At 58.2% G+C, this 25,149-nt stretch overlaps 4 protein-coding genes across 4 annotated transcripts; 3 read left to right on the top strand and 1 right to left on the bottom strand.

Moving 5' to 3' along the window:
- Positions 1-948: 948 nt before the first annotated feature.
- THEMIS2 (thymocyte selection associated family member 2) lies at positions 949-6,256 on the top strand. Its single transcript, XM_062611370.1, has 5 exons — positions 949-1,170; positions 2,503-2,643; positions 2,732-2,902; positions 3,791-4,909; positions 6,028-6,256. The coding sequence occupies exons 1-5, from the start codon at positions 1,077-1,079 to the stop codon at positions 6,120-6,122; spliced, it is 1,620 nt and encodes a 539-aa protein (XP_062467354.1). The 5' UTR covers positions 949-1,076; the 3' UTR covers positions 6,123-6,256.
- A 1,423-nt stretch (positions 6,257-7,679) lies between these two features.
- Positions 7,680-11,267, bottom strand: RPA2 (replication protein A2). Its single transcript, XM_062611443.1, has 9 exons — positions 11,249-11,267; positions 11,012-11,127; positions 10,831-10,932; positions 10,639-10,752; positions 9,922-9,996; positions 9,500-9,613; positions 9,101-9,208; positions 8,885-8,979; positions 7,680-8,449 (listed from the first exon to the last, which is right to left on the bottom strand). The coding sequence occupies exons 1-9, from the start codon at positions 11,265-11,267 to the stop codon at positions 8,365-8,367; spliced, it is 828 nt and encodes a 275-aa protein (XP_062467427.1). The 3' UTR covers positions 7,680-8,364.
- Positions 11,268-11,470: 203 nt separating this feature from the next.
- On the top strand, positions 11,471-19,530 carry SMPDL3B (sphingomyelin phosphodiesterase acid like 3B). The gene is made up of 8 exons (XM_062611442.1): positions 11,471-11,544; positions 11,650-11,863; positions 15,556-15,653; positions 16,167-16,310; positions 16,851-17,023; positions 17,166-17,346; positions 17,872-18,005; positions 18,909-19,530. Exons 1-8 carry the CDS (start codon positions 11,493-11,495, stop codon positions 19,290-19,292), a joined length of 1,380 nt encoding a protein of 459 aa, XP_062467426.1. The 5' UTR covers positions 11,471-11,492; the 3' UTR covers positions 19,293-19,530.
- A 1,268-nt stretch (positions 19,531-20,798) lies between these two features.
- XKR8 (XK related 8) lies at positions 20,799-23,174 on the top strand. The gene is made up of 3 exons (XM_062611369.1): positions 20,799-21,103; positions 21,610-21,806; positions 22,354-23,174. The coding sequence occupies exons 1-3, from the start codon at positions 20,823-20,825 to the stop codon at positions 23,091-23,093; spliced, it is 1,218 nt and encodes a 405-aa protein (XP_062467353.1). The 5' UTR covers positions 20,799-20,822; the 3' UTR covers positions 23,094-23,174.
- Positions 23,175-25,149: the final 1,975 nt, after the last annotated feature.

Genomic DNA, 25,149 nt, shown 5'->3' with positions numbered 1-25,149 from the left:
ATCCTTGTAGGTTGGCAAGACTTTGACCTCTCTGCCTTGCCCTGGTGGTAAGGGTAGTGCAGCTCCAAGTGTCAGTTTGTCCTCTAGATGTTCTCTAGATGTCCCTGCGGCTGTGACACCCGGCGTGGCGTGCTGCAGGCGCCTCGTGCAGGGGGAGTCTCCATGTGCCTGCACTCCCTGTCAGTCAGGTGGCTTCAGCCTGCACGGAGTGATGGGAAGCACCAATTCCAGTCAGCGCAGCCACTTCTGCAGCTGGAGGCAAAGCAGGAAGAGCTCTCTTCCTGCATCTCCCGAGTTTCATTTCCATGTTGTCCCATCCTGCTCCCACTCCTAGGCTGCAGCTTCAGGGCAGTGTGACTCAGGGCAAGCTGAAGGAAAACCCTTACAGAGATGAGCAGCAGCAGCAGCTCTCAGAACCCATGGAGCTGGTGGCTGCAGGGACCATGGTCGGATGCTTTGTTGAAGGATGGGGATGTCTCTTCTCCTGTCCTGGAGACATGGGAATTTGGGTTTGCCTTTCCCATGGCTGCAGTGACCAGAACCAGTGACTCCCCTCTCCTGACACACTGAGCACAGCCAGGACGTGATGTTTGTTATGGGGGTGAGTGGGGTCTGAAAGCCCAGAGGTGAGCCGGGATGGAGGTGCCGGTGTGTCTGTAAAGGGAGAGGGATGTTTGGACACAGCCCTTTGCTTCCTCCGCAGTGGTCTACCCAGACCTGTTGCACAGCACCATCGCTGTCTGGCCCCAGCAGGGCAGGAGGGTCCATGGGGAATGTGTGAAGGGGACACGACCCGGCAGAGCTGGGGCCTGGTGCCTTCATCCACATCACCAGCAGGGCCGGGACTGGGGGATCCCAAGCCGTGATGGGGTCAGGAAGAGGACTGACCAGCAGCGCATAGGTCAGGCTGTGCAGGCTGCAGAGGTGCTGGTGGCGCAGCTCTGTGGCCAGGAAGGGAAGTCTCCGCTGCTAGAAACAGAAGTGAAAAGTGGGCAGAAGTGAAAGCAAAGCTCAGATCTGCTTCCCACACAGTTCCCATCTCTGCAGAGCGCCCTGGAGCACCCCGCAGCACGGCCATGGAGCCCCTCTCCTTCCAGGAATACATCTGCTCCCTGGACCCCACCACCCTGCCCCGCATCCTCAGGATTTGCTCCGGTGTCTACTTCCAAGGTGAGTGCTGGGTGCCCCAAGGCTGTGCCACCTCCCTGTGCCCTGCCACCAAAGAGGCACAGGGTCCCGTGCCACCACCAGACACTGTGTTTAAGCCACAGCTGCTTTCAGTTATGCTTTTGGGGCACCAAAGCCCGTCCAGGCTGGTCCTTCACTTCCTCACTGCCCTCATCCCAGGCAGTGAATCACCTGCTGGCAGCAGGTCTGGCAGGGATGGAGCCGTGCGCTCAGTACTTGAGGAACCATTATCCCTGGCCCCAAGAGGAGGAGACCAGCAAGGGCACAGAGCCTGGTCTGAGCATCCTGCTTCCTCCTGCACCATGTCCCTGGAGGCATCTTAGGTGGAGGAGAAGCCTTGGCTGCCATGGCTTTTGAAGAGCAGAAGTGGTTGGGGTGGCCTCACTGCTCACTTGAGGTGGATGCTCAGCTTTCCCACAGGCTTCTGGTGGCCTCAATGACATCTTAGCCTTGCTAAATGAGCAATAACGCCGCTGCTGCACTGGCAGCAGTCCCCCTGTCCTGCCCTTGCTGCAGCCCTGGTGAGGCTGGTGGTGCTTTCTGCTTTGCACAGCAAGGGCTTTGTCCGAAGTTCATCCCAGAGAGGTTTGGGGTGCACGGAAGGTTTGGTAGCAGCTCAGTGAAGGCAGAGATTTAAAGGCACAAGGGGGCATTGCTGGTGTTGGAGGGTGCTGAGAGGTGGGAGCGTAGCCTGAGGAGTTCCTGTGCCCCGACTGTGAGCAAGCACTGAACCTTTCCTGCTGCATTTCCCCTCTGAGGGGCATCGGTTCAGCCTCCAGCCGCTCCTGCTGTGCTCTTCTGCACTGCTCTTTACCCCATCACAATCCTGCGCAGCTCCCAGCACTGGAAGCTTCCCAGGACACGGGCTGTACAAGCTTCCAGGTACTCCTGATTCCTTGGAAATACACATCAGCCCAAGAGAGACCCCTCAGCCAGCCCGGCTGTGTGCTCCTTCGGCTGCCGGTGAGCGGTGCTGGACCCTGGGGATGAGCCCCTGTGGCACCCTGCAGGCGCCGTGTCCTACACCGGTGCTGTTTCCTGACCCCTGGTGCTGTTTCTGGGTTTGCTGCTGTCACTGGAGGTCTCGCTGCTCGTGGTTTTCGGTGGCAAAGCTTTGGCTGGGTTCCCAAGATGCTAAACAGAACCGCTGCCAGTCATGGCCCCTTCTCGGGCTCCTCTCCCAGCCTCCACTCGCCAGCTCTGCGCTGGAGCTGGATGAGCTTTGAGGCCCCTTCCAACCCAAACCTCTCTGTGGTTCTATGGAGCGCTGGAGGAGGCGTTTCCTTTGAGGACCCCCCTTTTCTCCCCCCATAGGGTCCGTGTATGAGATCTCAGGCAACGAATGCTGCTTGTCCACGGGCGACCTGCTCAAGGTGACAGCCGTGGCGCTGCAGAAGGTCATCTGTGAGGATGTGGGCACGGGGCAGACCACGGAGCTGCCACCGACCTTTAAGGGTGAGCGGGGCTGCCCTGCCCCATCCCGCACCCCAGGGGTGCCCCTTCCCCTCTGCAGCGCCCATGGGCTCAGCCCCATCGCCCCCAGGCGTGTTCCAGCCGGCACCGTCGGGACCCGTCCCGGAGGGCGGCAGGGACCGGGGGCTGACGCTGCAGCAGGCACTGGGCAAGGGGCAGTCACAGCCGGTGCTGTGCCGAGCCCTGGGCCCCCGCGCGCTGATCCTGCGCCCCGTCTATGAGGTGCACGCTGCTATGGACCGTGAGTGAGCAGGGCAGCGGGTGGGGTGGGCATGGGGGGGGTCGGGGTGGGGGGTGCCCCTGGGTCAGGGCAGGGAGCGCTGTGGGATGGATGCGGTGGGGTTGGATGGGATGCTGTGGGGGGCTTGGATTGGGATGCTGTGGGGTTGGGATGGATGCTGTGGGGTTGGGATGGATGCTGTGGTTGGGGTTGGATGGGATGTTGTGGTGGGGTTGGATTGGGATGCTGTGGGGTTGGGATGGATGCTGTGGTTGGGGTTGGATGGGACGCTGTGGGGTTGTCCTGGGACGCTGTGGGGTTGTCCTGGGACACTGTGGGGTTGTGCTGGGATGCTGTGGGGTTGGATGGGATGCTGTGGGGTTGGATGGGATGCTATGGTTGGGGTTGTGCTGGGACGCTGTGGGGTTGTGCTGGGACGCTGTGGGGTTGCGCTGGGACGCTGTGGGGTTGCGCTGGGACGCTGTGGGGTTGCGCTGGGACGCTGTGGGGTTGTCCTGGGACGCTGTGGGGTTGTCCTGGGACGCTGTGGGGTTGCGCTGGGATGCTGTGGGGTTGGATGGGACGCTGTGGTTGGGGTTGTGCTGGGACGCTGTGGGGTTGGATGGGATGCTGTGGGGTTGGATGGGATGCTGTGGGGTTGGATGGGATGCTATGGTTGGGGTTGTGTTGGGATGCTGTGGGGTTGGATGGGACGCTGTGGTTGGGGTTGTGCAGGGACGCTGTGGGGTTGTGCTGGGACGCTGTGGGGTTGCGCTGGGACGCTGTGGGGTTGTGGTGGAGGTGCTGCAGGGTCAGGAGCCTACACCAGCTTGGTGCTGGGACTGCAGAGGGGGTGCCTGTGCTGGGCTCCTCTCCCACACGGGGCCGGTGAGAGCTGCGCTCCCCCAGTGCGCAGGGACGTGGTGAAGATCCCCTCCACGCTGGAGGTGGACGTGGAGGACGTCACGGCCGAGGTGCAGCACGCCCGCTTCTCCCAGCCGCTGCTGCTGAGCGAGGTGCTGGCCATGGCGCACGTGCTGCCGGTCCAGGCCGAGATCCTGGAGGGCCCGGCCGGCCCCGCCGTCTTCCAGAGCTCCTGGGTGCCGCGGCTGCGCCAGGGGCAGCGGCTGCAGCTCCACGGCTGCTCCGGCGCATGGCGAGTGCTGGCCTCGGCCCCGGGCAGGCGCCGCCATTTCCTGCTCTCCGGCACCTACCGGGGCCAGCTCCGGATGCGGCCGCGCCAGTTCACGGGGGTGCAGGAGCTGGCGGCCGCCGTGTGCCCGGGCCGGGCCCTGCGCGTGGTGGTGACGCAGGACTGCGAGGGACGAGGCCTCCACGTGCCCCCGCTCAGCGTCGGCGACCGCCTGGAGGCCATGGGGCTGCAGGGGCACGGCCCCGGCACCCGCCTGCGCTGCCACCGCCATAGCGGCGACGACGACGACGAGGAGGAGGAGGAGGAAGGCGAGGAGCTGCTGCTGCCGCTGGACCTGGGCGGCAGCTTCGTGGAGGAGGCACGTGGCAGCAGGAGGTACGGGCTCGAGGAGCTGCTGGAGCGGCGGGCGCTGCCCTGCGACGTGCGCGTGGTGGCCCCGGACCCGGCGCTGGCGGGGGACGCGCTGGGCACCCTGCCCGCCCTGCGCCTCGAGGCGCGCCTGCACCTGCCCGTCCTCGTGGGCAGCTTCTGCGAGGAGCCCGAGCAGGGCTTCGAGGTGCCGCCGCGGTGGATGGACTGCTCCGTCCTGCTGCGCCAGGGCCCCGTGCGCCCCGCGCCCCACTGCGCCCCGGTGCAGGAGCTCACCGAGGACTTCTACTACCGCCTGCTGGCACAGCTGCCCCGCAGCGAGGCCCCGCCGCCCCCCCGGCCCCCCAAGCCAGCGCAGGCAGGGATGGGACCAAGGGGGAACCCCCCCGCTTTGGCACCCCAATCCCCTGGCCCCGCGCTGATGGGTGCCTGCGCGGCTCCTCCAGTGCTGCCCCAGAGGAGCACTTCCAGCCTGTGTGGACAGCGGGGATGCCCCGGGGATACAGGTGAGCCAGGTGATGTACGCATGTGAGCACGTTTGTTGTACAGACCCAAGTCTCAGGTGTGAGATGCTCTGAGCCAGCCTCTCACCTTGCAGCGCCTGCATCTCATGTCTGTGGAGCACGAGCACCCTACTTCAGGCTGGGGCAGTGGGCCAGGAGGGGTGGTGTGGTCCCACGCTGAATCCGAGGTGTCTGAAAGTGCTGCAGCCCGTGGCTATTGACACCACGGGTGCACGTGTACCTTTTACATGACCGACAGACTGGTTACCTGCTCCCATGTCCCGAGGCTGATGCTCTCAAGTGAGGCTTTGCTCATGAGGCATTCAGGGGAGCCAGGACAACCGCTAGGCATTTATATAAGTTTTATTTTTATTGAAATCTGACAGACATACCCACATCTTGATTCTCATTACTTAAATCCACCTTGAGAGACTCCAGGATTTTGGCTTCTCACCTCACACCATGTGCTTCATAGCGTGCGACACCTCCTGGTCCCCCCATGGGGCTCAGCACAGAGATGCGCTGCCCAGGCAGGAGGATGAGGTCCCCCCCCCAACATCAGTGGGTTGTGTTTAACTGGGGGTGCTGCTGGCCACCAGTCCCCGGGGCTGTCCTCATGGGGACCTGGGCAGGGATGCTCGGGTGATGTCTGCACCCCACCAGCCAGCTGGGCCCCCGTGGGGGCTGCACCTCCCCATCCCCTTGTCCCAGATGCAGGAGGGAACCCACAAGTCGTTGCCCAACCCCTGTGTCCTCAGGGTCTCCCCCATCCTCCTGTCCCACAAACACAGGGGCACATGGGGAGGCCACCCAGCCCCACTGTCCCACACAGGGACCATGATGAAGGGCAGCAAGGCTCGACCTCAAGGGCGATGGGGCAGTAAACACCGCCGCAAGCCGTGGACCTCCACCCCCCAGATCACAGGAGCTGTGGCCCCAGAGGCTGGTGTTTGTGGTGGCAGAGCATCACGAGAGGCCCTTCGCCCCCTGCATCCTCAGCCCTCATCATATCCGCGTGCAGCTCAGATGGGGGAGGTTGGCAGAGCAGGTCAGGGTGTCCCCCATGAGGTTTGTGGTGTGCAGGTTCCTGTCTACAGCCTCTGCTTTCTCTTCCCTTCCAGACCCAGGAAGCGACAGCTCTGAGCATGACTACGAAACCATCGACGACGCCATCCAAAAGCCAGTGCACAAAATGCAGGCACTTTTCCCCTTCTAGTCCTGCACCCTGTGAAAGCCACCGAGCCTCCAACCACCCCGAGACCTTGTGTGCCATTGGCTGCTTGCAGAGGCTAACTCCAGCCCTGGGGATGCACAGCAGGGCCCTCAGTTGTCTCAGTCCTTGCAGAGCAGTGCCCATGTTCCTCAAAGGCAAAGCAGCCTGCATGGGACAGCCCCGGGCACAGGATGAGTCCCCTTGTTGCGCTGTGCCCTCGGCTGTCACCCGTGGGACTCTCCAACAGCACCAGAGCAGCATGGTGCTGGTTGCCACTGAGATGCCAGCACAGGCCCTGGGACACGGACCTTGCTCTGCTCCGCTGTGCTGACAAGGGGGCCTGGGTTGGGATTAGGGGGTGCTTCCAGGGTATGTGATGGGGCCAGCACATCTGTGGCACATGCGGAGAGGTGGAATCATGACAAGGCCCTTTAACACAGCACAAGCTGTGCCCCAGCGCACCCAGCACCACGGCTTTGCAGTTGCCTCTCAGAAACCCTCTTCTCTAAGGCAGAAGCTGCATTTTTCTCGAGGGCAGCCAAAGCTGCTTCTCCCTCTGGCCTCATTTCTACACCAAGGTTGTAGAAACACTGTAAAAATGCTGTGGCTTTGGGTTTTGTGGGGTTTCTCACCCACGTTGAACTGCACTTGGAGCTGGAAGCAATGTCTGTCCTGTGGAGCCCCCTCCTGCTTGCAGGCGTGCTTGTGGCACTCTTTCAGGCTCTTGGCACCTAGAAAGGGGCCAATGAGCTGCCCTACTGGCATTGGATGCAAAAATATAACCTGAAACCCAAATAAGGCCCAAAGTTCAAGTTTTCTTTCCCTGGAAATTTGGCAAAAGCCCCAGGGAAGTGGCACAGACAAAGACCTCATGGTCCTGATGTGCATTAATGGAGAAGAGCAGCTGCTGAGGGGAGAGCTTTATCCCGAAAGCAGGCAGGGGTGTCACTCCTGTATCACGCACTGCACTCCTTTCCAATCAAAGCTGGAAAATAAATCATGGATTTCATTTCAGATCAAATTGCTGGGTTCCTTCCCCTCTCCCAGTGGAGAGCTTTGATTTTTCAGTTATTCCTCACTCAGCGCCTAGGGCAGAATCCCAGTGCTGCAGAGAGGAGCTCATTCATTCCAACTTGGCTCGACTCCCATCCAACCTGGCCTTGAGCACTGCCAGGGATGGGGCAGCCACAGCTTCTCTGGGCTCCCTGTTATCTCCACCCTGACACATCATCAGCAAGAACCCTGCTGGTTCCTGACTTAATGTTATGCTTCAAAGATAAAGAAGAAAAACCTGTTCCAGGCGATGTGGTTAATGTGACCTTCAGCTAAAATGCCTTTGGTGGCAGAAATGATCCCAGCTCCATCCCTGGCAGTGTTCAAGGCCGGGTTGGACAAAGCCTTGGGTGAGATGGTTTAGTGTGAGGTGTCCGTGCCCATGGCAGGGGGTTGGAATTGGATGATCTGAAGGTCCTTTCCAACCCGAACTATTCTATGATTCTATTTGTAACACTGATAAGTGGCACTTTCTTCACTAGTACTAACAAATTATTTGTCCAGACATTTACTTTAAAGCCATTTACTTTAAAAACTAAGGAAAAAAGAACTAAAAAAACTCCAAAAGCAGGAGCTGGGTTTTACCCATACGGGTAGGTTCTGGCAAGGCAGACAGTGTTCTTTAGGGAAGAAAAGCCTCTGAAGCCACACACAGACAAGGCTACCAAAGTCAGAAGTTTACTGGAAACGTTCAAAAGCTCTAGTAACCAGATCACCTCATAGTACAAATATAGATCTAAATGTATAAAGTAAACCAGGGAAAAATCAAATCATGATTACTGTACCTCACTGGAATCTTACTCTGGGCTACCCACTTTGTGAAGGAAATGGAATGAAAGCTGAGTCAGCAAAAACAGCTCTAGAAACAAAAGACAGGACAAGATTTGAAAGAGGTTCTTTCTAACACAGGCATCCTCTAAGAAGTCAAACACAAACTGAAGGCTCCAAAGCTTTGAAGAGTTCAGTCTTCCATATCTGTCCATGCTTTCAGTCACTGCATATAACTGACTCCACTTAATAGAATCCTACACGTTTTGCTTATCCTTGATTTCCAAGGAGGAGGTGCTCAGAATAACTGGGACTTTCAGAGGCTAGAGAGAGCAAAAACCACCTTCCATGTCGCAAAACTCAGCAGGATAACTTGAATCATGGACGAGCATTTGCTTAGAACTAAATCCAGTTGGAAGCAGCTTCACTCAGCATCCGTTGACTTGTAGTGATCATCGTCCACAGTAGAGTAGATGTGTCCCTCGCTGCTAAGGAATTCAACAGCTTGCCTTGAAGGAAAAAAACAACCCAACAATTGCTGACTAACTCTTATCAAGCCCCTTTACTGATTTCCTAAGCCTCAGGAAGAAGTTGTAAGAGACAGCAAAGGAGAACAGAAACAGTCTATTCCAAAGCTTTGAGCAGCGTGCAGAGAGTAAGGTAGGCCTTGGACAGGAGAAACTACTGCTGAGACACTGAAGCACTCCTGGTGCTGTTAGTTTGCTACTGAGCTGTGGGGAGCAAAGCACTTTATCACCCCTTCAAGTGCCATTGGCTCATTCTAAGCTCACTACTGCGTCCTACTGGGAACATCTGAAATTACCAGCGCTGTTCCACAAGCAAGGATCAGGGCTTGCTCACTATTTCCCTCCCTGCCTCCTTTGACCCGACTCCAGGAAGGACTTCCTGCATTTCCAGAACATCCTTTGTTTCTATAGACTTACTTGATGGTTGACATGCTGACGTTGTGGAGCTGAACCTTCAGCTCTTGAAGACTCATACCTTCTGGGACAGGGCAGCTTTTAATCAAGTTCAGCACCTGGAAAAGCAAGAACCACCATTAGCACACAGCTGAGCTGCTCTTATCGTGGATGGAGAACAAGGCTGGGGAAGAACCATCCACTTTCAGCAGCCTCCACTGCGGAGCTGTTGGCACCTACCTGAGTCTGGTGCGCTGTGAGCCCGTTCACTGGCAGGCTGCCACCTCCTCCATAGCCCCCCACATTACCCATCCCAGTGCCGAAGGACTGAGGTGCTTTTGATGCTGACTGAAATACAAGAGTAAAACTGCTGTGGTGAGGCTGGTTAAAAGACTCGCTGTTACTGCAGTAATTACAAACAGACACCCCAAAGAAACCACTGGAAACAGACTGCAACACAATCGCTCTCTCCAAGGAAGCCAGGATTCCTGTTACACCTTCACTGCTCCACCAGCTTTAAGCTTCCCAGCCCCACAAGTGGTCTACAACTTCCCCAACAAACCAAGAGGTCCCTCTCTCTGGCAGACAACCAGTGAGCCAGTCAGGGCCAAGAGCAAATGAGGATCTTCAGACACATACCATAAGATTTCTCCTGAGGATCATATGTGCATTGACAATCTCTACCATGTGTGTGGTGAACTCGTTCATGTTTTCCAGAGGCATGATCTTAAACGCCACCAAACTTTTCTTATTCTTTCAGGGAGGAAAAAGAAGAAAGCAAGGAACGAAAACTAACACCACAGCAGCAGGAAAGTGCCAGAACCCCCCCCTGGTGGTGCTAGAGACAAAGACAAATGGCATGCCTAGGAAGAGCAGCTACCTAAACATAGCCACACATAAAAGAGAACAAAATACTTGTTCACTGGAGTGCAATGAGAGGATGAGCAAGGACCACAATGAAGTGGATATTCTAAAGGAAACCCGCTAACACTGAGCCAGATCATCAGGCCACTGCTCCAGCCTCAGGACCTGGTACCCAGACATGGGTGACATGATCTTACCTGGAAAGACCGAAGATGACCAGCAACTTTGACATAAGTTCCTGGAGGTACCACCACATTCTCGCTACCCACTTCCTGATAGAGAGGAAAAGGAGAAAGGGGGGGTTTTCTCATTCATAGTTATACGTCCTAATAGATGGCTTAGGAAAGGAGGCTTATCTCAAGCAAACACAAATGGCACAGCCAGGAAGAGCAGTTAGATAAGCGTAATAAATAAAAGAGAACAGAATACTTGTTCATTGGAGCCACCATACATGCGCTTTGAAGGTGTCCCTGCCCATGGCAGGGGGTTGGAACCGGATACGCTTTAAAGCCCCTTCCAACCCAAACCATTCCAGGATTCTATGCAAATCTCTGTTTGCTCTCTGTATTTCCACGGGAGTCCTGAGCACACATCTCTCAGTTCAGCTGTGAGGTAACGGTTCCGCTTCAGCCACTACACTCTGTTATACACAGTGATTCAACACAGAATCACATGTGAATTAGAAAACAGAAAGGTCACAGCACACCAGTGATCTCTGCTCCAGCAGCATCTCCCGTGGATTTCAGATACATCACCCCCCTAAATACATCCACATCTTTTTGCTCAAATATCCTGGGAGAAGCAGGGAATTGGGCATGATGATCCTTATGGGCTCCCGACCCCATAGCTTCCCTCCCTTCACTGCTCCCAAAAAGCTTTCACTGAAGCACATCTGTAACGCATCCGAGCCTTACGTCGGTGTCGACCCACTGCCTGACATCCATCGGGGCCGCCGTCATGTCGTCCACCTTGTACAGGATGTTCGTCGGTGCCTTCTCCGCATGCCGGATGATCCCCACGATGGTGACCTGTGGCGGAGCAGGCTCCTTTGTTCACCCGGGGAGCCCCGGGGCCCGCCCGCCCGCCCTCCCTCGGCGGGGGCTCACCTGGGCGATCTCCACGTCGCCGATCCGGAAGGTCTCCTCGACCTGCTCCGCCGCCAGCAGCTGCGACACGGTGCAGGGCACGATGTTCTGCGAGCGGAGCCGCTGCAAGGGGCGGCAGGGCCGTCAGCGCCGAGCGGACCCCGCGGCCCCGGCCCGGCCCCAAGGCCCTGCCCCGGCCTACCTGCTTCTTCTCCACCTGGCTGCCGGCCGGGGAGCTGAAGCCGCCGCCGGCGGGGGAGCTGAAGCCGCCCGCGGACCTCGCGGCGCCCACGCTGCCGTAGCCGCTGTCGAGAGTACCTGAGGGGGGAAAGGGAGCGCGTGAAGGGGTAGCGGTGCCCCCGCACCCCCGCCGCCATCACGGCACCCCCCCCCCCCCCCTTGTCCCCGGCGGCCCCCCCCCGATTCCCCCCTCCAGCACCGTGCCCGCTCCACATCATGGCTGCGCCCACACTCCCGTCCGCTGGCTCCCGTCCAACGCGTAGCTCCCGCTCCGCTGCCGCAGCCAATCGCAGCGTCACCCCGCTCGGCTCCACTCCAATAGCGGGATGGGCGGGGCGGGGCGGGGCGGGGCGGGGCATCGCAGAGCATCTCTGATTGGTAGAGCGAGCAGTACTCGGTGCCTGCCCCTTGCTCGCCGGCACCGCTTGGAGCTGCCCGGTGCCATGCGCTCCGCCGCGCTCCTCCTGCTCTGCCCGCTGGCCGCCGCCCTCTCAGGTAAGGGGAGAGCGGGCGGGGGGTCCCGAGCGGTGCCCGGTGGCAGCACCCCCCCCCCCCCGTATCCCGGCCCCGCTGAGCCCCGGCGTGTCCCGGCTGCTGCAGGGCGGTTCTGGCACATCACCGACCTCCACTGGGACCCCGACTACGACCCGGCGGCGGGCGCAGGGCAGATGTGCCCGTCGGGAGGCTCCCGGGCCGGGCCCGCCGGAGGACCCTGGGGCACTTACCTCTGCGATGCGCCCTGGCGCCTGCTCGCCTCCGCCGTGCGCGCTATGAGGAGCCTCCTGCAGCGCCCGGACTTCGTGCTCTGGACCGGGTGAGGACGGGAAGGGGACGGGGCTGGGAGGGGGATCTGTGCCCGGCCGCCCCCGCAGCTCCTCGAAGGCACCCGGGAGACTCGTGTGACCTAGGGGCTGTTCTGATTTAGGAGCACCAAGAACCTCAGGTCTCCTCCAAGTGGCCCGCAGAAGGGCGTCCCCTATTCTATGCCACGCCGTAGTAGCACCGTTACATCACGCTGTGACCTGCTGTCACGTCCAGCCCCAGTCTGCAGGGCTGTTTTCTAACCCCGTGTTTTCTGCCTCTGCGGGTGCTTGTTCCTACTTAGAAGCAGTTCTAGAGCCTTATGACTTTATGTTGAGTCTTCTTTTTCCTTCAGACTCGTTCACCCCGTTGTTGGACATCATTCGATGGGCTTGTTAACAGCCCAGGGTCTGCTGCAGGTGCCATAAGCATGTCAGTGAGAAGGCAGACTCTGAGGCAGACCTTGATCCCTGCCTTGGTGGAGGCATTCCCTTGGTTCAGTTACACAGCATCACAGTATGCTAGAGATTGGAAGGGACCTCAACAGATCATCTAGTCCAATCCCCCTGCTGGAGCAGGAACATTACACAGGAATGCGTTCAGGCGGTTTTGAATGTCTCCAGGGAAGGAGACTCCACAACCTCCCTGGGCAGCCTGTTCCAGTGTTCCGTCACCCTCACCGAGAAGAAGTTTCTTCTCAAGTTTAAGTGGAACCTCTTGTGTTCCAGTTTGCACCCATTACCCCTTGTCCTGTCATTGTTTGCCACTGAGCAGAGCCTGGCTCCATCCTCGTGACATTCCCCCTTTATATATTTATAGACACTTATAAGGTCACCCCTCAGTCTCCTCTTCTCTAAACTATAGAGACCCAGCTCCCTCAGTCTTTCCTCATAAAGGAGATGCTCCACTCCCTTAATCATCTTAGTTGCCCTGCGCTGGACTCTCTCCAGCAGCTCCCTGTCCTTCTTGAACTGAGGGGCCCAGAACTGGACACAATATTCCAGATGCGGTCTCACCAGGGCAGAGTAGAGGGGAAGGAGGACCTCTCTCGACCTACTAACCACCCCCCTTCTAATACACCCCAGGATGCCATTGGCCACAAGGGCACAGTGTTGGCTCATGGTCATCCTGTCGTCCACTAGGACCCCCAGGTCCCTCTCCCCTACACTGCTCTCTAACAGGTCACTTCCCAACCTATACTGGAACCTGGGGTTGTTCCTGCCCAGATACAGGACTCTACACTTCCCCTTGTTATATTTCATCCAGTTATTCCCTGCCCAACTCTCCAGCCTGTCCAGGTCTCGCTGGATGGCAGCACAGCCTTCTGGCGTGTCGGCCACTCCTCCCAGCTTAGTGTCATCAGCAAACTTGCTGATAGTACACTCAATTCCCCCATCTAAATCATTGATGAATATATTAAATAATACCAGTCCCAGTACTGACCCTTGAGGCACTCCACTAGTTACAGGCCTCCAACTAGACTCAGCCCCATAGACTACAACTCTCTGGCTTCTCTCCTTCAGCCAGTTCGCAGTCCACCTCACTACCTGGTCATCCAGTCCACACTTCCTCAATTGAGCTGTGAGGATGCTGTGGGAGACTGTGTCAAAGGCTTTGCTGAAGTCAAGGTAGACCACATCCACCGCTCTGCCATCATCCATCCACCGTGTTATTTCCTCATAAAAGGCTAAGAGATTGGTCAAACATGATTTCCCCCTGGTGAAGCCATGCTGACTGCCCCTCATAACCCTCTTATCCTTGATATGCCTTAAGATGGCACCAAGGATAAGGTGTTCCATCACTTTCCCAGGGATGGAGGTGAGGCTGACCGGTCTATAGTTACCCGGGTCCTCCTCGCCTTTTGAAGACCGGAGTGACATTTGCTTTCCTCCAGTCCTCAGGCACCTCTCCCGTTTCCCAAGACTTGGTAAAGATGATGGCGAGTGGTCTAGCAATGACTTCCGCCAGTTCCCTCAGCACCCGCGGGTGCATCCCATCTGGACCCATGGATTTATGGATGTCCAGATTGCTCAACTGATCTCTAACCCATTCCTCATCGACTAAGGCAAACCGCTCCGTTGACCTGACTTCATCTAAGGTCTTAGGGGTACAGGGCTCTTCAGGACTGCCTGCAGCAGAGCAGACAGAGACAAAGAAGGCATTCAGTAACTCTGCCATCTCTGTATCTTCTGTCACCAGGGCACCCATCCCGTTCATCAGTGGGCCTACATTGCCTCTGGTGTTAGTTTTGTCTGCCATGTATTTTTGCTGTCCTTGACCCTTCTCGCCAGGTTTAATTCTAAGGAGGCCTTAGTCCTCCTAGCTGCCTTCCTACATCCTCTAGCAGCAGCCTTATATTCCTCCCAAGTGGCCAACCCCTCCTTCCATGACCTGTAAACTCTCCTCTTCCACTTGAGCATACCCAGCAATTCCCTATTTAGCCACGCAGGTCTCCTGGCCCTCTTCCTTGACTTCCTACGTGTCGGAATGCTCCAATCTTGAGCTCAGAAAAAGCAGTCCTTGAATGCCAACCAACTATCTTGGGCCCCTTTTCCTTCAAGCAGCCTTGCCCATGGGATTTCCCCTAGCAATTGCTTGAAAAGGCCAAAGCTTGCCCTGCTGAAGTCCAGGGTTGCAATTCTACTTGCTATTCTACTGGTCCTACCACACAAGATCCTGAATTCCACCATCTCGTGGTCGCTGCAACCAAGGCAGCTCTCAACCCTTCCTGCTTCAACCAGATCCTCCTTGTTAGTGAGGATGAGATCCAGCAGCGCTCCTCTCCTGGTTGGCTCATCCACCATTTGCAGGAGGAAGTTATCATCCACACACTGGAGGAACCTCCTGGACTGTGGCTGGGTTGCCGAGTGGTCCTTCCAGCAAACATCAGGGAAGTTAAAATCCCCCATGACGACCACGGCCTGTGACTGTGAGGCCGCTCTCAGCTGCCTGTAGAAGGCCTCATCAACTTCCTCACCCTGATCTGGTGGTCTGTAACAGACACCTACAACAGTATCCCCCCTGCCAGCCTGCCCCTTCATTCTCACCCACAGACTCTCAACTCGCTCGTCATCTGTCCCTGGACAGAACTCGGTGCATTGTAGCTGCTCCCGCACACAAAGAGCAACCCCACCACCCCTCCTGCCTGGCCTGTCTTTCCATGACTATATTCCAGCCATGTGAGCTGCCCCACCACGTCTCTGGAATTGCCACCAGATCAGTCTCCTCACTTAACACGTTTCCAACTCCTCCTGCTTATTTCCCATGCTGCGCGCATTGGGGTACAGTTGAATGAGAGTTGGTGTTCTGCTGTTCAAAGAGCTGCGTAACCAGCTTTGCTTCACTACTGCCAAGCAGGTGCTCACCTGAGATTACAAAATGCTGTTTCTCGCAGTGTTTCTTGCCAGCTTTAGTGTCTGTTAAGCGCACCAAGGCAGAGTGAGCCTCCACTTCCTATGCTTACGTGTAGGGTTTTCAAGGTAGAATAACGTGGAACCTGTTTTCACTTTGAATAATTCCTTGGAAACAGGCTGCAGTGCCTTGGCCAGTCCCTATGGTGGTGGTTCCTGCCCCCAAAAGCTTCAACTATGCACCTTTATTTTGTAGGAGGCACAAAGAGAAGTAAGCACGTTTCTCTGTCTGGCTCATCGCGTGAAGCTTATGCCCTGTTAGTCACAGCCAGTGACTGTGCTTTTGTTCTTCCAGAGATGATACTCCTCACGTGCCCAATGAGAAGCTCGGAGAAGAAAAGGTTCTGCACATAATAGAGAAACTGACTTCTCTTATAAGGGAGACGTTTCCAGGTGGGATCTGAGGGGATGAGAAGGGCAGAGGGGTACGAAGCCTGATGGGAAGAGCTTACCAGGGTGGAGAAATGACAGAACTGGGGAGGGGAAAGGCACGGAAGGGCTGTGGTTGTTGGGACTTGTTTGTTCCCTCCCTGGTTGCTGTATGGCGTGAGGCATGTCTGAATTGAGGCGTCTGGGGCGTGCTCAGTGGTTCAGGTGAGCTCAGAAGAGAGGGAAAGGAACACTTCTGTCGTTAGTCATTGGGCCAGAAAAGGCTGCAAGATTTCCTTGAGCTTAATCCATGTCAGCAGTGGGGGAAGGAGCATTATTGGTGGTGAGAGCTCATGAATTCACCTGCAAAGCCATAGCTTGTCCCAAGGAGGGGTGGTCTTTGCAGACAATGCAACCAGGTGGCTGTTTGCAAAGCCCTCAAGTCAGGTGGTTCTTTCCAAGCCTGTGAGTACCTCAGGGAGCTTCAGTGCTGAGGCAAGCATGGATTGCTCTGCACCTCCTTTTCTCTGCCTCTAGATACCAAAGTCTACGCGGCGCTGGGCAATCATGACTTCCATCCCAAGAACCAGTTTCCAGGGAAGGACCACAGAATCTACAGCCAAACAGCTGAACTGTGGCGTCCCTGGCTAAACAATGCTTCCATTACTCTCTTCAGAGCAGGTTGGGTACCACTAACTGATGCTGACAGGACTTTGGGGGGTAGGGGTGGTTAGGAGAAAGCCATGAATGGTTTTCCCTGCTTCTATGCTCAGAGCAATAGTACTTATAGAGTATGTGTGGAGAAAGGGCCCTGTTTAATGCTGATTTCTGGCACTGAGCTCTCTTGCTTGAGAGAAAATAAATGTGTGCTTTAGCAGTGACTCATTTTCGCAAGTTACTGGCAAGTGTCCCTCCAGAGGATGCAGTGGGATGAAGAAGGATCTCCTAAGGAAGCTGCTGGTGTTGGCAGCACTGTGGCTTCCTGAGCTGCCCAGCTCCTGGTGCTCCTTCACCTCGAGAGCCATCGACATGACAAGAGGCACACGAGGGGAGGAGCTGCTCCAAATCCCCATCCTGGAGTGGTCACAGCACTGCTGGCCCTGTGTGGGGATGGTGACTCTGGCAAGGGGATCTGAGAGGGATGGAAACAAAGGGCTCTGAGGCCGTAGCAAGCAACATGAGCAGAGCTGCAGCTCTTGCCCTCTTGATTGCATTTTTCAGGAGGTTTCTACAGCGAGAAGCTGCCTGGCTCAAGGACAAGGGGGCGAATGGTTGTCCTCAACACCAATCTGTACTATGACCAGAACAATGAGACTGCTGGTGAGGAGGATCCTGCGGGGCAGTTCCGGTGGCTGGACGAAACGCTGACCAATGCCTCTAGAGCAGATGAAATGGTATTGAAAGAAATCCATAAACTCCGTAGAGGGCTTCTCCCAGCCTGGCAGCTCATCCTGCTCCGGCTCCCCCCTCTGCGCGGTCACAGCAGGGCAGCGGGATGCGTGGGCATTGCCTTCAGTGCAGCTCTTGCCTTTGTAGGTGTACATCGTGGGCCACGTCCCTCCTGGCTTCTTCGAGAAGAAGCGAGGCAAAGCCTGGTTCCGGAGTGGCTTTAATGAGCGATACCTGCAAATGGTGCAGAAGCACCACAGGGTCATCGCTGCTCAGTTCTTTGGGCACCACCACACGGACACCTTCCGGATGTTCTACAGTGATACAGGTACCGGTTCTGGTTGGAGTTGTCCGTGGCTGTTAGGCTGAATGCAGCTGAGAAGCCAGAAAAGGCTTGTGAAATGCCTTGCTCAACGAGAGACAGCAGTGGTTTTGATCTCCACCTCCTCCTCCAAAGAGGAAGGAGCAGACTTTGTTGTTTCCCCTCAGTGCCTTGCAGCTTCTTGCCCCCCTATTGATGGGGTTTGGACATCAGCCAGGAGTTAAGGGTTCAGTTACGAGTCTGTGTTGGGGTTACAGGTGCTGCTCTGGTCTCCTTTGCTGAGCGCAGTTCTCTTCCGCCTCAGCCCTCGCTGCATGAGTCTTTGGCAGCAGTGGAAAGCTCTCATCTGCAGCAGTCCCATGTTCAGTCCCTGGTGCCATTCCAGGTGCTGATCTTTGTGTATGTGGTGGTGTGACTCAGGCTGGTGGCAGAGCTGCTGTTTGCAGCAGGGCGCTCACTGCGGTGCGGACAGGGTGTGTGTGGCACTACCCAAGGTCTCCCATTCATGGGTTGTTTTGCCCTTCTGTTCAGGTTCTCCAATCAATGTCATGTTCCTGGCACCTGGAGTGACCCCCTGGAAAACAACGTTGCCTGGAGTGAAGAATGGAGCCAACAACCCTGGGATTCGGGTGATCGACTACGACCCAGACACCCTTCAGGTGTTGGTAGGGGATCCCTATGTGCTGCACACTGCAGTCCTAGGGCGGTACTTCCATTCCTCCACGTGGTTTTAAGAGGCAGGACTACAGGAGCCAAGCAGCTATGTGGGAGAGGACCTCAACTAAGATGCTTGTCTCTTGTGTAGCACAAGGATTTAGCAAGAGCACCAGTGAGTAAAGGCAGGGTGACCCCAGCCAACCTGGGACCAGCTCCCCAGGGCAGCACAGGACAGGTTTGGTCGTGTTCTTCATGCCTTTTAGCTAGTTCCCTTTGGCACTTGCTTTGCTGGCCAGGTAACATGGATTGCAGAACTGCTCTTTGAAGACACACACTTGTCAAAACCCCCTCCAAAAACTTTTAACCATCTAGAAAATGATTTAGGCCTCCCTCCTTGCGGAATGGATTCATTTGTAATGGATCTGAATTGAGGCGGATTGTAGGGGCAGCTTCTGCTCCCTGTGTCTCTTATTTGTAGAGGATGGGGAGTCCGTGCCTTTCTTTGCAATGGGTAAAGCAGCTCTGTAGATGCTGTTTATGGCATAAGACATGAATGCTAAAATAAGCTGTGGAAGGCTAGGGAGGTAGTGGGGCAGAGGCTGAGAACAGAAGCTGTGAATCTTCAGTTGATTCACAGCTGACAAAATGACCTCCCTGAGTCAGTAACACTCCTCCAGCCCTGGCTGGCAGTAAATAACAGGCCAGGCTCAGTGTCCTGATGTGTGCAGGAAAAAGTGGAGCAGAGAAGAGCCATCCCTGTACAAACAGGATGCCTTTGTGGTGAGCTCTGAGGTGCCTGTCCCCAGCTAGGCAGGGGTTTGGTGCTGCCGCCCAGGCCATCCTATCCCATGTTTCACTCCAGGACCGATCCTCTCCTGATTTGTCCTCGTTCTGTTTTTCCCCCTCTGCAGGACATGGTGACTTACTACCTGAACCTAACTCATGCCAACTTGATGGAGGAAAAGTCCCCAGTGTGGGAGGAAGAGTACCGGCTGACAGAGGCCTTCCAGGTCCCAGATGGCTCTGCACACTCCATGCAGACAGTGCTGGAGAGGATCCAGCATGATCCATACTCCCTGCAGCAGTATTATGAGTTCAACTCCGTCAGCTATGATCTGGCCCCGTGTGAGGGGTCCTGCCACATCGATCACGTCTGCGCCATCAGGGAGCTTGATTTTACACGTTACGAGGAGTGTGTTGGAACCAGTAGCTCTGCCTCTGCCCTCGTTGGCGTTTGGCCCTTCTTTTCCTGCTTGCTCTTAGGGCTCATCAGTCTCCAGCAAGCGGTGCAGTGACTGAGAGGAAGGGGAAATGGAGAGAGAGCTCAAGTTGACGAGGTGCACGGATCGGTAATTGTGAATGTTTTGGCACTGAGAATCCACTTGGAAACCAAGATGGAATTGGTGGCTTTTACTAAAAGCTCTGTGACACTGATTTTAAATTGTCCAGAAAAGCTTCAGGTACGAGGATGGGGCAGGGACCGTCACAAAACCTTGTGCCAGGCTGACCTGCACAAGGAAATCGTCTTCCTTTGCTGGCACTTCCGAGGTGAGCTCATAAATCAGAAGAGGACCAGCATCAGTCATGGACTTCACCCTGGTGGGCTCCTCACATCAGCACCCGCTTCTCCTCAGGGAAGACCACGACTGGTACCCGGAAAAGTCGTGTTTTGGTGGCCTCGTACAGCAGCTGCCTCACCCGTGGCTGCGGTGGGACTGGCTCTTCCTGTGCCAGAGGATGAGCTTCGGCAAGCTTGGGCTGGGAATTCCACGTGTCAGTGCCCAAGGTGAGGCTCCGGAGGAAGAAGCTTGATTGTTATCAATACTGTAGCCAATTTCGGTTTAAAGGATAAGTTTTATTAACCTGAGTAAGCGACAGCAGATAAAACAGCCCTGGCTGCGATGGGGACTCCTCCGCTCCGCCCAGGACACGCACACGCGGTCCCTGGGAGGCGGTCCTTTATCTTCTCCGGTTCAAGGCCCCAGCCAATCCTGTCGCCGCGCCTCACTCGGATGTTGACACGGCTCTTCCCCATTGGTTCCCTTTGTTGCAGGGGTCTCATTACCGAGAAGCTTCGGGAAGTTTCGAGAAGCTCCCAGAGGCTTCGAGAAGCACCAGCTGCCAGCCTCCTCCCCGTCACAGCCTCCTCCCCTCAAGCGTTGCAACAAGACACTACTTCGAGCCACCCAGCCCCCTTTTCTCTCTCACAATCCTGTGCAACAATACAACTGACCTCCCCCCATTACCTACAGAGTACAACAGGTACAGAGTCAAAAAGGAGAATTGTTTCACATAACAGCCACAGAGAGCCTCCCTCCCCCCAGACGTCTTGATGAACAAACCCCACACATTATTATTATCTTTTAAATTAAAATTGCAGAGCATAAACAGCTTTTCCCTTCGTGTTCTCCCAATTTGTCCGCACTTGGGTTCTTCCTTAAGCTGGGCACTGCCTGCTGACCTTGCCCCCTTCCCTGCTCACACCCTGAACCACACACACGTGGTTTACCGGGGCTGTGCCAGCTTCTCCATGAACCTCGAGGGCCCCGGCACAGCGCTGGCGCAGGGGAAGGGCGCAGGGAAGGGACGCCCGTGTTACCCGTGACACGCAGCGCGCCCTCCAGCGCAGTGCGGGCAGGGCAGGGCAGGGATGCGAACGGGACGGGTCCATCAGCGCCGCGGGCACCGGAGCGGGCGCTGCCGCCGGGGTTTGCCCCGGTACCGCCCGGAGCGCGAGCAGGGCGGGTCCCGGGGGGGGGGGGGGGCGGTGCTGGGCTGGGCCGGGCGGAGCCGCGCCGGGGGCGCTGCGGGTGCCGGTGCCGCCGATGGCGCGGGCGTTCGGGCCGCTGCAGCTCGTGCTGGCGGCCGCGGGGACGGCGGCGGCGGCGCTGGACGTGTGCGCGGACGGGTGGGTGGCGGCGGGGTACGCGCGGGGCGGGCGGCCCGGCCTGGCCGCGCTGGTGCTGGCGCTGCGCGCCGCGGGCTCGGTCCTCACCCAGGGCTGCAGCTGGCTCTGGCTGCGCTCAGACCCGCCCGCACTGCGCCCCGCCGCGCCCCCGCCGCTGCTCGCTGCCCTCCACCTCCTCCAGCTCGGCTTCCTCTGCAGGTACCGCGTCCCCCGGGACCCCTCCGCTCCCCGCCCCTTCCGGGGGGGGGGTCACCGGACACCGGGTGGAGGTCCCCGGTGCGGCCCGGCCCCGCTTGGCGCCGGCTGCGTCCCAAAGCCCCGGCTCTGCTCCAGCTCCCGGGGCCGGAGCCTTGGAGCCGGGAACGCCCCGGAGCCCCGTCCCGTCCCGTCCCGGGCTCTCCCCGCTGTGCCGGCGCCTTGGAGCCGGGAACGCCCCGGAGCCCCGTCCCGTCCCGTCCCGGGCTCTCCCCGCTGTGCCGGCGCCTTGGAGCCCCGAACGCCCCGGAGCCCCATCCCGAACCGTTCCGGGCTCTCCCCGCTGTGCCGGCTTCCTGCCGAGCCCGATGCTCCCTTCAGCTCTGTGGCCGCTGCCTGGGAAGGGGCGGGGAGGGGTTTGGGCAGGAACTGGGGTGTTTGGAGCCGTCCTCCGGGTCCTGCAGCGCTCGCAGCCCGCAGCCCCTCAGCGCTGCCCTTCTCCGGCTCAGGTGCCTCCATGCGCTGAAGGTGGGCTGGAAGGTGTGCAGGGCGAAGGAGGAGGCCGGCGAGGAGCAGAGCCACATGGCTTTCCTGTGCCACGACATCAGCATGCTGCGCCTCTTCGAGACCTTCCTGGAGAACACCCCGCAGCTCACCCTGCTCCTCTGCGTTATCCTGCAGACCAACAAGGCAGAGCCCTTCCAGGGTGAGGGGCTGGGCAGGGGCTGGGGGGCTGCAGGCTGGGGGTCAGAGCGGTTGAATGGGGCAGACGGGATGGGCTGGGGTGGCAGGGCTGAAGCTGAGGGAGCTCCGTGGACCTTCCCCTGCATGCCCTGCAGGGGGGGAACTCGGGAACCTGCTGGGGATGCTGAGTGGATGTGGATGTGGGCATGGGCAGAGGGGGGAGCGCAGGGCACCAAGGAGGTGCTCTGAGGGTGCTGAGGTGGGGAGTGTCACTGCAGTGGAAGGGGAGCCGGCATTCGTTGTGTGCCCGTGTGTGCTGGGGGCTGCCCTGGCTGGGACTGGGCTCTGCGGAGCTGCTCGGCCCCATTGCTGCTTCCCCATCCCTTGGGAGAGGCCAGGTTCTGCCTCCACCATGGGGAGCCACGGGTGCTGAGGCTCTGCCCCCAGTGCAGGAGCTGCTTTGGAGCTGGTGGGAAGCTCATTTTAGCAATGCTGGGCATGGGGGGTGGCTTGAGCTGAGCCGGACCCCCCTCAATCTGCCCTCAACATCTGCACCACTGTGCTTGCAGGACTGGGGCTCTGCGTCACGTTCCTGTGTGTGACCTGGTCTCTGCTGGACTATCACCAGTCCCTGCGCTCCTTCTTGCAGGATAAGTACGAGCTGAGCGTGAGCTCCTCCATCGTCTACTTCCTGTGGAACCTCTTCCTCATCTGCCCCCGCATCCTGACGGTCGCCCTCTTTTCCCTGCTCTGGCCCTACGCCGTGGCTGTGCACTTCCCACTCGTGTGGCTGGCCATGTTCCTCTGGGTGAGCCTGCAGGGCACGGACTTCATGGAGTCACCTGGCCCCGAGCAGCTCTACCGGGCCATGGTGGCCGTGATCCTCTACTTCAGCTGGTTCAACGTGTCCCCGGGGAGGACGCTGCACCGCAGCATCATCTACCACAGCTTCATCCTGGTGGACAGCACGCTCCTGGCCCTCTCCTGGCTCTGGTGCCGCTCCCCCTCTGAGGAGCACTCCTACCTCATCCCGGTGGTCTCGGCAGCCCTGCCCTGCTACCTGCTGGGGCTGGCGCTGAGGGTCACCTACTACAAGTGGCTGCACCCCAGCCTGCGGGCACAGGAGGACCGCGGCTTTGACGAGGTGGATGCCAACGGGACGAGCGGTGGGATGGAGCTCCCGTCGTCCTCGGAGCCAGACCTCGTGAACAGGCGGATGCGGTGGCTGGTCCAGACCCAGTTCTCCATCTCCTGGCCTGTGGGGCAGCACTTCCTGAATGGGGCTGCTGCTGCGGAGTCTGCTGCCTGAGGCCCGTTCCTCCAGAGTGACTTGCCCAGGATTTGTTCATCCTGCTCCTGGTTCTGTTCCCCCAGGGCTGTTTTGGGCAGCCGGGGGAGGTGCCCACATCTCCCCTGGCCATGCCCTTGGGTTCGGGCCATGTGGCTGTGCTGCCTTGTAGCTTTTCTTTCTATTTATTAGCTTTTTCAAAAAAAAAAAAACAACCCAAAACAAGGCAAGGGTGAGTTCTGTGCGTGCCGCTGCTGCGGGAGCCAAGCCCCCGCTTGAGCTTCCTGTCCCCAACCAGGACCTGCCTCCTGCTTTGCTGTCGAGGTCAAAGACTGCCCGTTATCATTATCACTGCGCTCAGGGAGGGACAGGGAAGGGATCAGGAGGCAGGGACAGCAGCCGCAGGGCGGCTCAGCACAGACACCTCGGGGTCCCTTTGCTGTGTTCCCGCTCCCTGGCCCGTGCCTCTGATGCTGGGGCCAGGCTGGAGGTGGCCATGGCCAGGTCTCAGCTGTAGGGGTGCAATGTGGTTGCTGCTTCCCCTCTGGGGCTGCCCCCGGCTCCGTGCCACCACCTGAGCAGGGCCCAGCACATCCTGGCTGCTCCCCATCACCCACCCTCCCGGCAGGACCCTGTCCCAGGAGGGAACCCCCCCACACACTGGGGCAGGGCTGGGGGAGGCAGCTCCCTTCACTGCTGCTCCTATGGCAAGATGAGCCCAAGGCCAAGGCCCGGGGCACGGCAGCAGCGGCTGGGAGGAGGGCTCATTGCTGGTGTTTGTTGCAGGACTATCCAAGCGCCGTGAGCCCCCCCCACAGCCACCACAGCAGAGCCGGTACCTCTGGGTGCCTCCACAGGAACCCCCCGTTAATGATGCCGGTGCCCCCAAGCCCAGCCCTGGGGGTGCAGGGAACAGAAGAGGCTGGAGCAGTGACTATAGAAAATAAAGACTTTATTTGTTTTCCAGTTCACAGGACAGTTCCCATTGCAGACCACGAACAGGCAACGGCTCCGCAGCCAGCAGTGCCCAGGGCTCGTCCCCGTCCCGCTGCAGCGGGGCTGGGAGCGCAGCAGGGGCTGCACTGGGGCCCTGCTGCTCCCAGCTCACCCCTGGAGGCAGAGAACAGAGCGGGGCAGGGGGGGTTAAGCCTCAGTGGTGAAGCTGGAGGGGAGGCAGCAGCACATGGGGGGGGGCACAGCCCTGCTGCTGCCCCTGCACTGGCTTTGGTACCAGGTCAGGGGGAACAGGAGAGCACAGAGACAAGAAAACCCAGAGGGACAGAGCTACTGCTCTGGACCCACAGGAGATGGGAACCCTTAAAAGAGCCAGGGCAGCCTGTATTAGACATGAACACAACGTACCAACAGCCTCCGGTTAGACAAGGACTTCACATACATTCAAAGACCAGTGTAGAGCATCCCTGGCTGCAGCCATTCCACACTCAGGGAAAAGGCTGCTGAAATCTTAGCATTCCTTAAAGCAGTTTGAAGTCAAGGCAGCTGAAGGTGAGCCTGGGGGGCGGGGGGCAGCACCCCCTCTGCAGCCTGCTGCAGGCCCTGGGGAGCCGGGTGGTGGGAGGTTAAGGCACAGGGTTTAATCCCAAAGTTCAACTGCAGGAGCCAGCGTGCTCCCAACAGGCTGGGACAGCTCCAGGAGGGCTCTGGAAGGGCTGGGGACCCGCAGGATCCAGCACAGCCTCTGACTGCAGGTGAGTCCTGACCCTCGGTACCGTTTCAGCCCCTGGGAGCAATGGGGCTGCTCCCTGGCACAGCACATTTCCCACAGGATGCACTCCAGCTGAGGGAGAAACCCCCAGGTCTCTTTGTGGACCCGGCCACAACGGAGCTGCAGCCCTGCAGCGTCTCTGCTTGCTCTGCACGGGGCCCAGGCTGCTGTGGAACCCCAGCACACACCATGGGGACACGCCTGAGCTCCCCATGTGCTGTATGTGGCAGATGGAAGAACATCTCCCATGGGCTCCTGGCTTCTCCTCAACCCAGCCTGCTCCATCCCCTCCTGAGCTGCTCAGTAACACCCACAGCACGAACTGGCTCCTCTAATGGGACCGGAGGGCAG

This window comes from Pezoporus occidentalis, unplaced genomic scaffold, assembly GCF_034315485.1.
Source record: "Pezoporus occidentalis ecotype Australia unplaced genomic scaffold, CSIRO_AGI_Poc_V1 ctg153, whole genome shotgun sequence".
Taxonomy (NCBI): Eukaryota; Metazoa; Chordata; class Aves; order Psittaciformes; family Psittacidae; genus Pezoporus; species Pezoporus occidentalis.
This window is presented reverse-complemented; position numbering and strand designations above follow the sequence as displayed.

Bases quoted from the DNA above. Each gene is read 5' to 3' on its own strand.
- THEMIS2 (XM_062611370.1), top strand. From the start codon at position 1,077: ATGGAGCCCCTCTCCTTCCAGGAATACATCTGCTCCCTGGACCCCACC. The intron at 2,644-2,731 runs GTGAGCGGGGCT...CATCGCCCCCAG, and splicing joins GCTGCCACCGACCTTTAAGG to GCGTGTTCCAGCCGGCACCG. The intron at 4,910-6,027 runs GTGAGCCAGGTG...CTTCCCTTCCAG, and splicing joins GGGATGCCCCGGGGATACAG to ACCCAGGAAGCGACAGCTCT.
- RPA2 (XM_062611443.1), bottom strand. The intron at 10,933-11,011 runs GTAGGCCGGGGC...CGCCCCTTGCAG, and splicing joins GCCAGGTGGAGAAGAAGCAG to CGGCTCCGCTCGCAGAACAT. The intron at 9,997-10,638 runs GTAAGGCTCGGA...CCTCTCTATCAG, and splicing joins GGCAGTGGGTCGACACCGAC to GAAGTGGGTAGCGAGAATGT.
- SMPDL3B (XM_062611442.1), top strand. From the start codon at position 11,493: ATGCGCTCCGCCGCGCTCCTCCTGCTCTGCCCGCTGGCCGCCGCCCTC. The intron at 15,654-16,166 runs GTGGGATCTGAG...CTCTGCCTCTAG, and splicing joins TATAAGGGAGACGTTTCCAG to ATACCAAAGTCTACGCGGCG. The intron at 16,311-16,850 runs GTTGGGTACCAC...TGCATTTTTCAG, and splicing joins CATTACTCTCTTCAGAGCAG to GAGGTTTCTACAGCGAGAAG.
- XKR8 (XM_062611369.1), top strand. From the start codon at position 20,823: ATGGCGCGGGCGTTCGGGCCGCTGCAGCTCGTGCTGGCGGCCGCGGGG. The intron at 21,104-21,609 runs GTACCGCGTCCC...TCTCCGGCTCAG, and splicing joins CAGCTCGGCTTCCTCTGCAG to GTGCCTCCATGCGCTGAAGG. The intron at 21,807-22,353 runs GTGAGGGGCTGG...CTGTGCTTGCAG, and splicing joins CAAGGCAGAGCCCTTCCAGG to GACTGGGGCTCTGCGTCACG.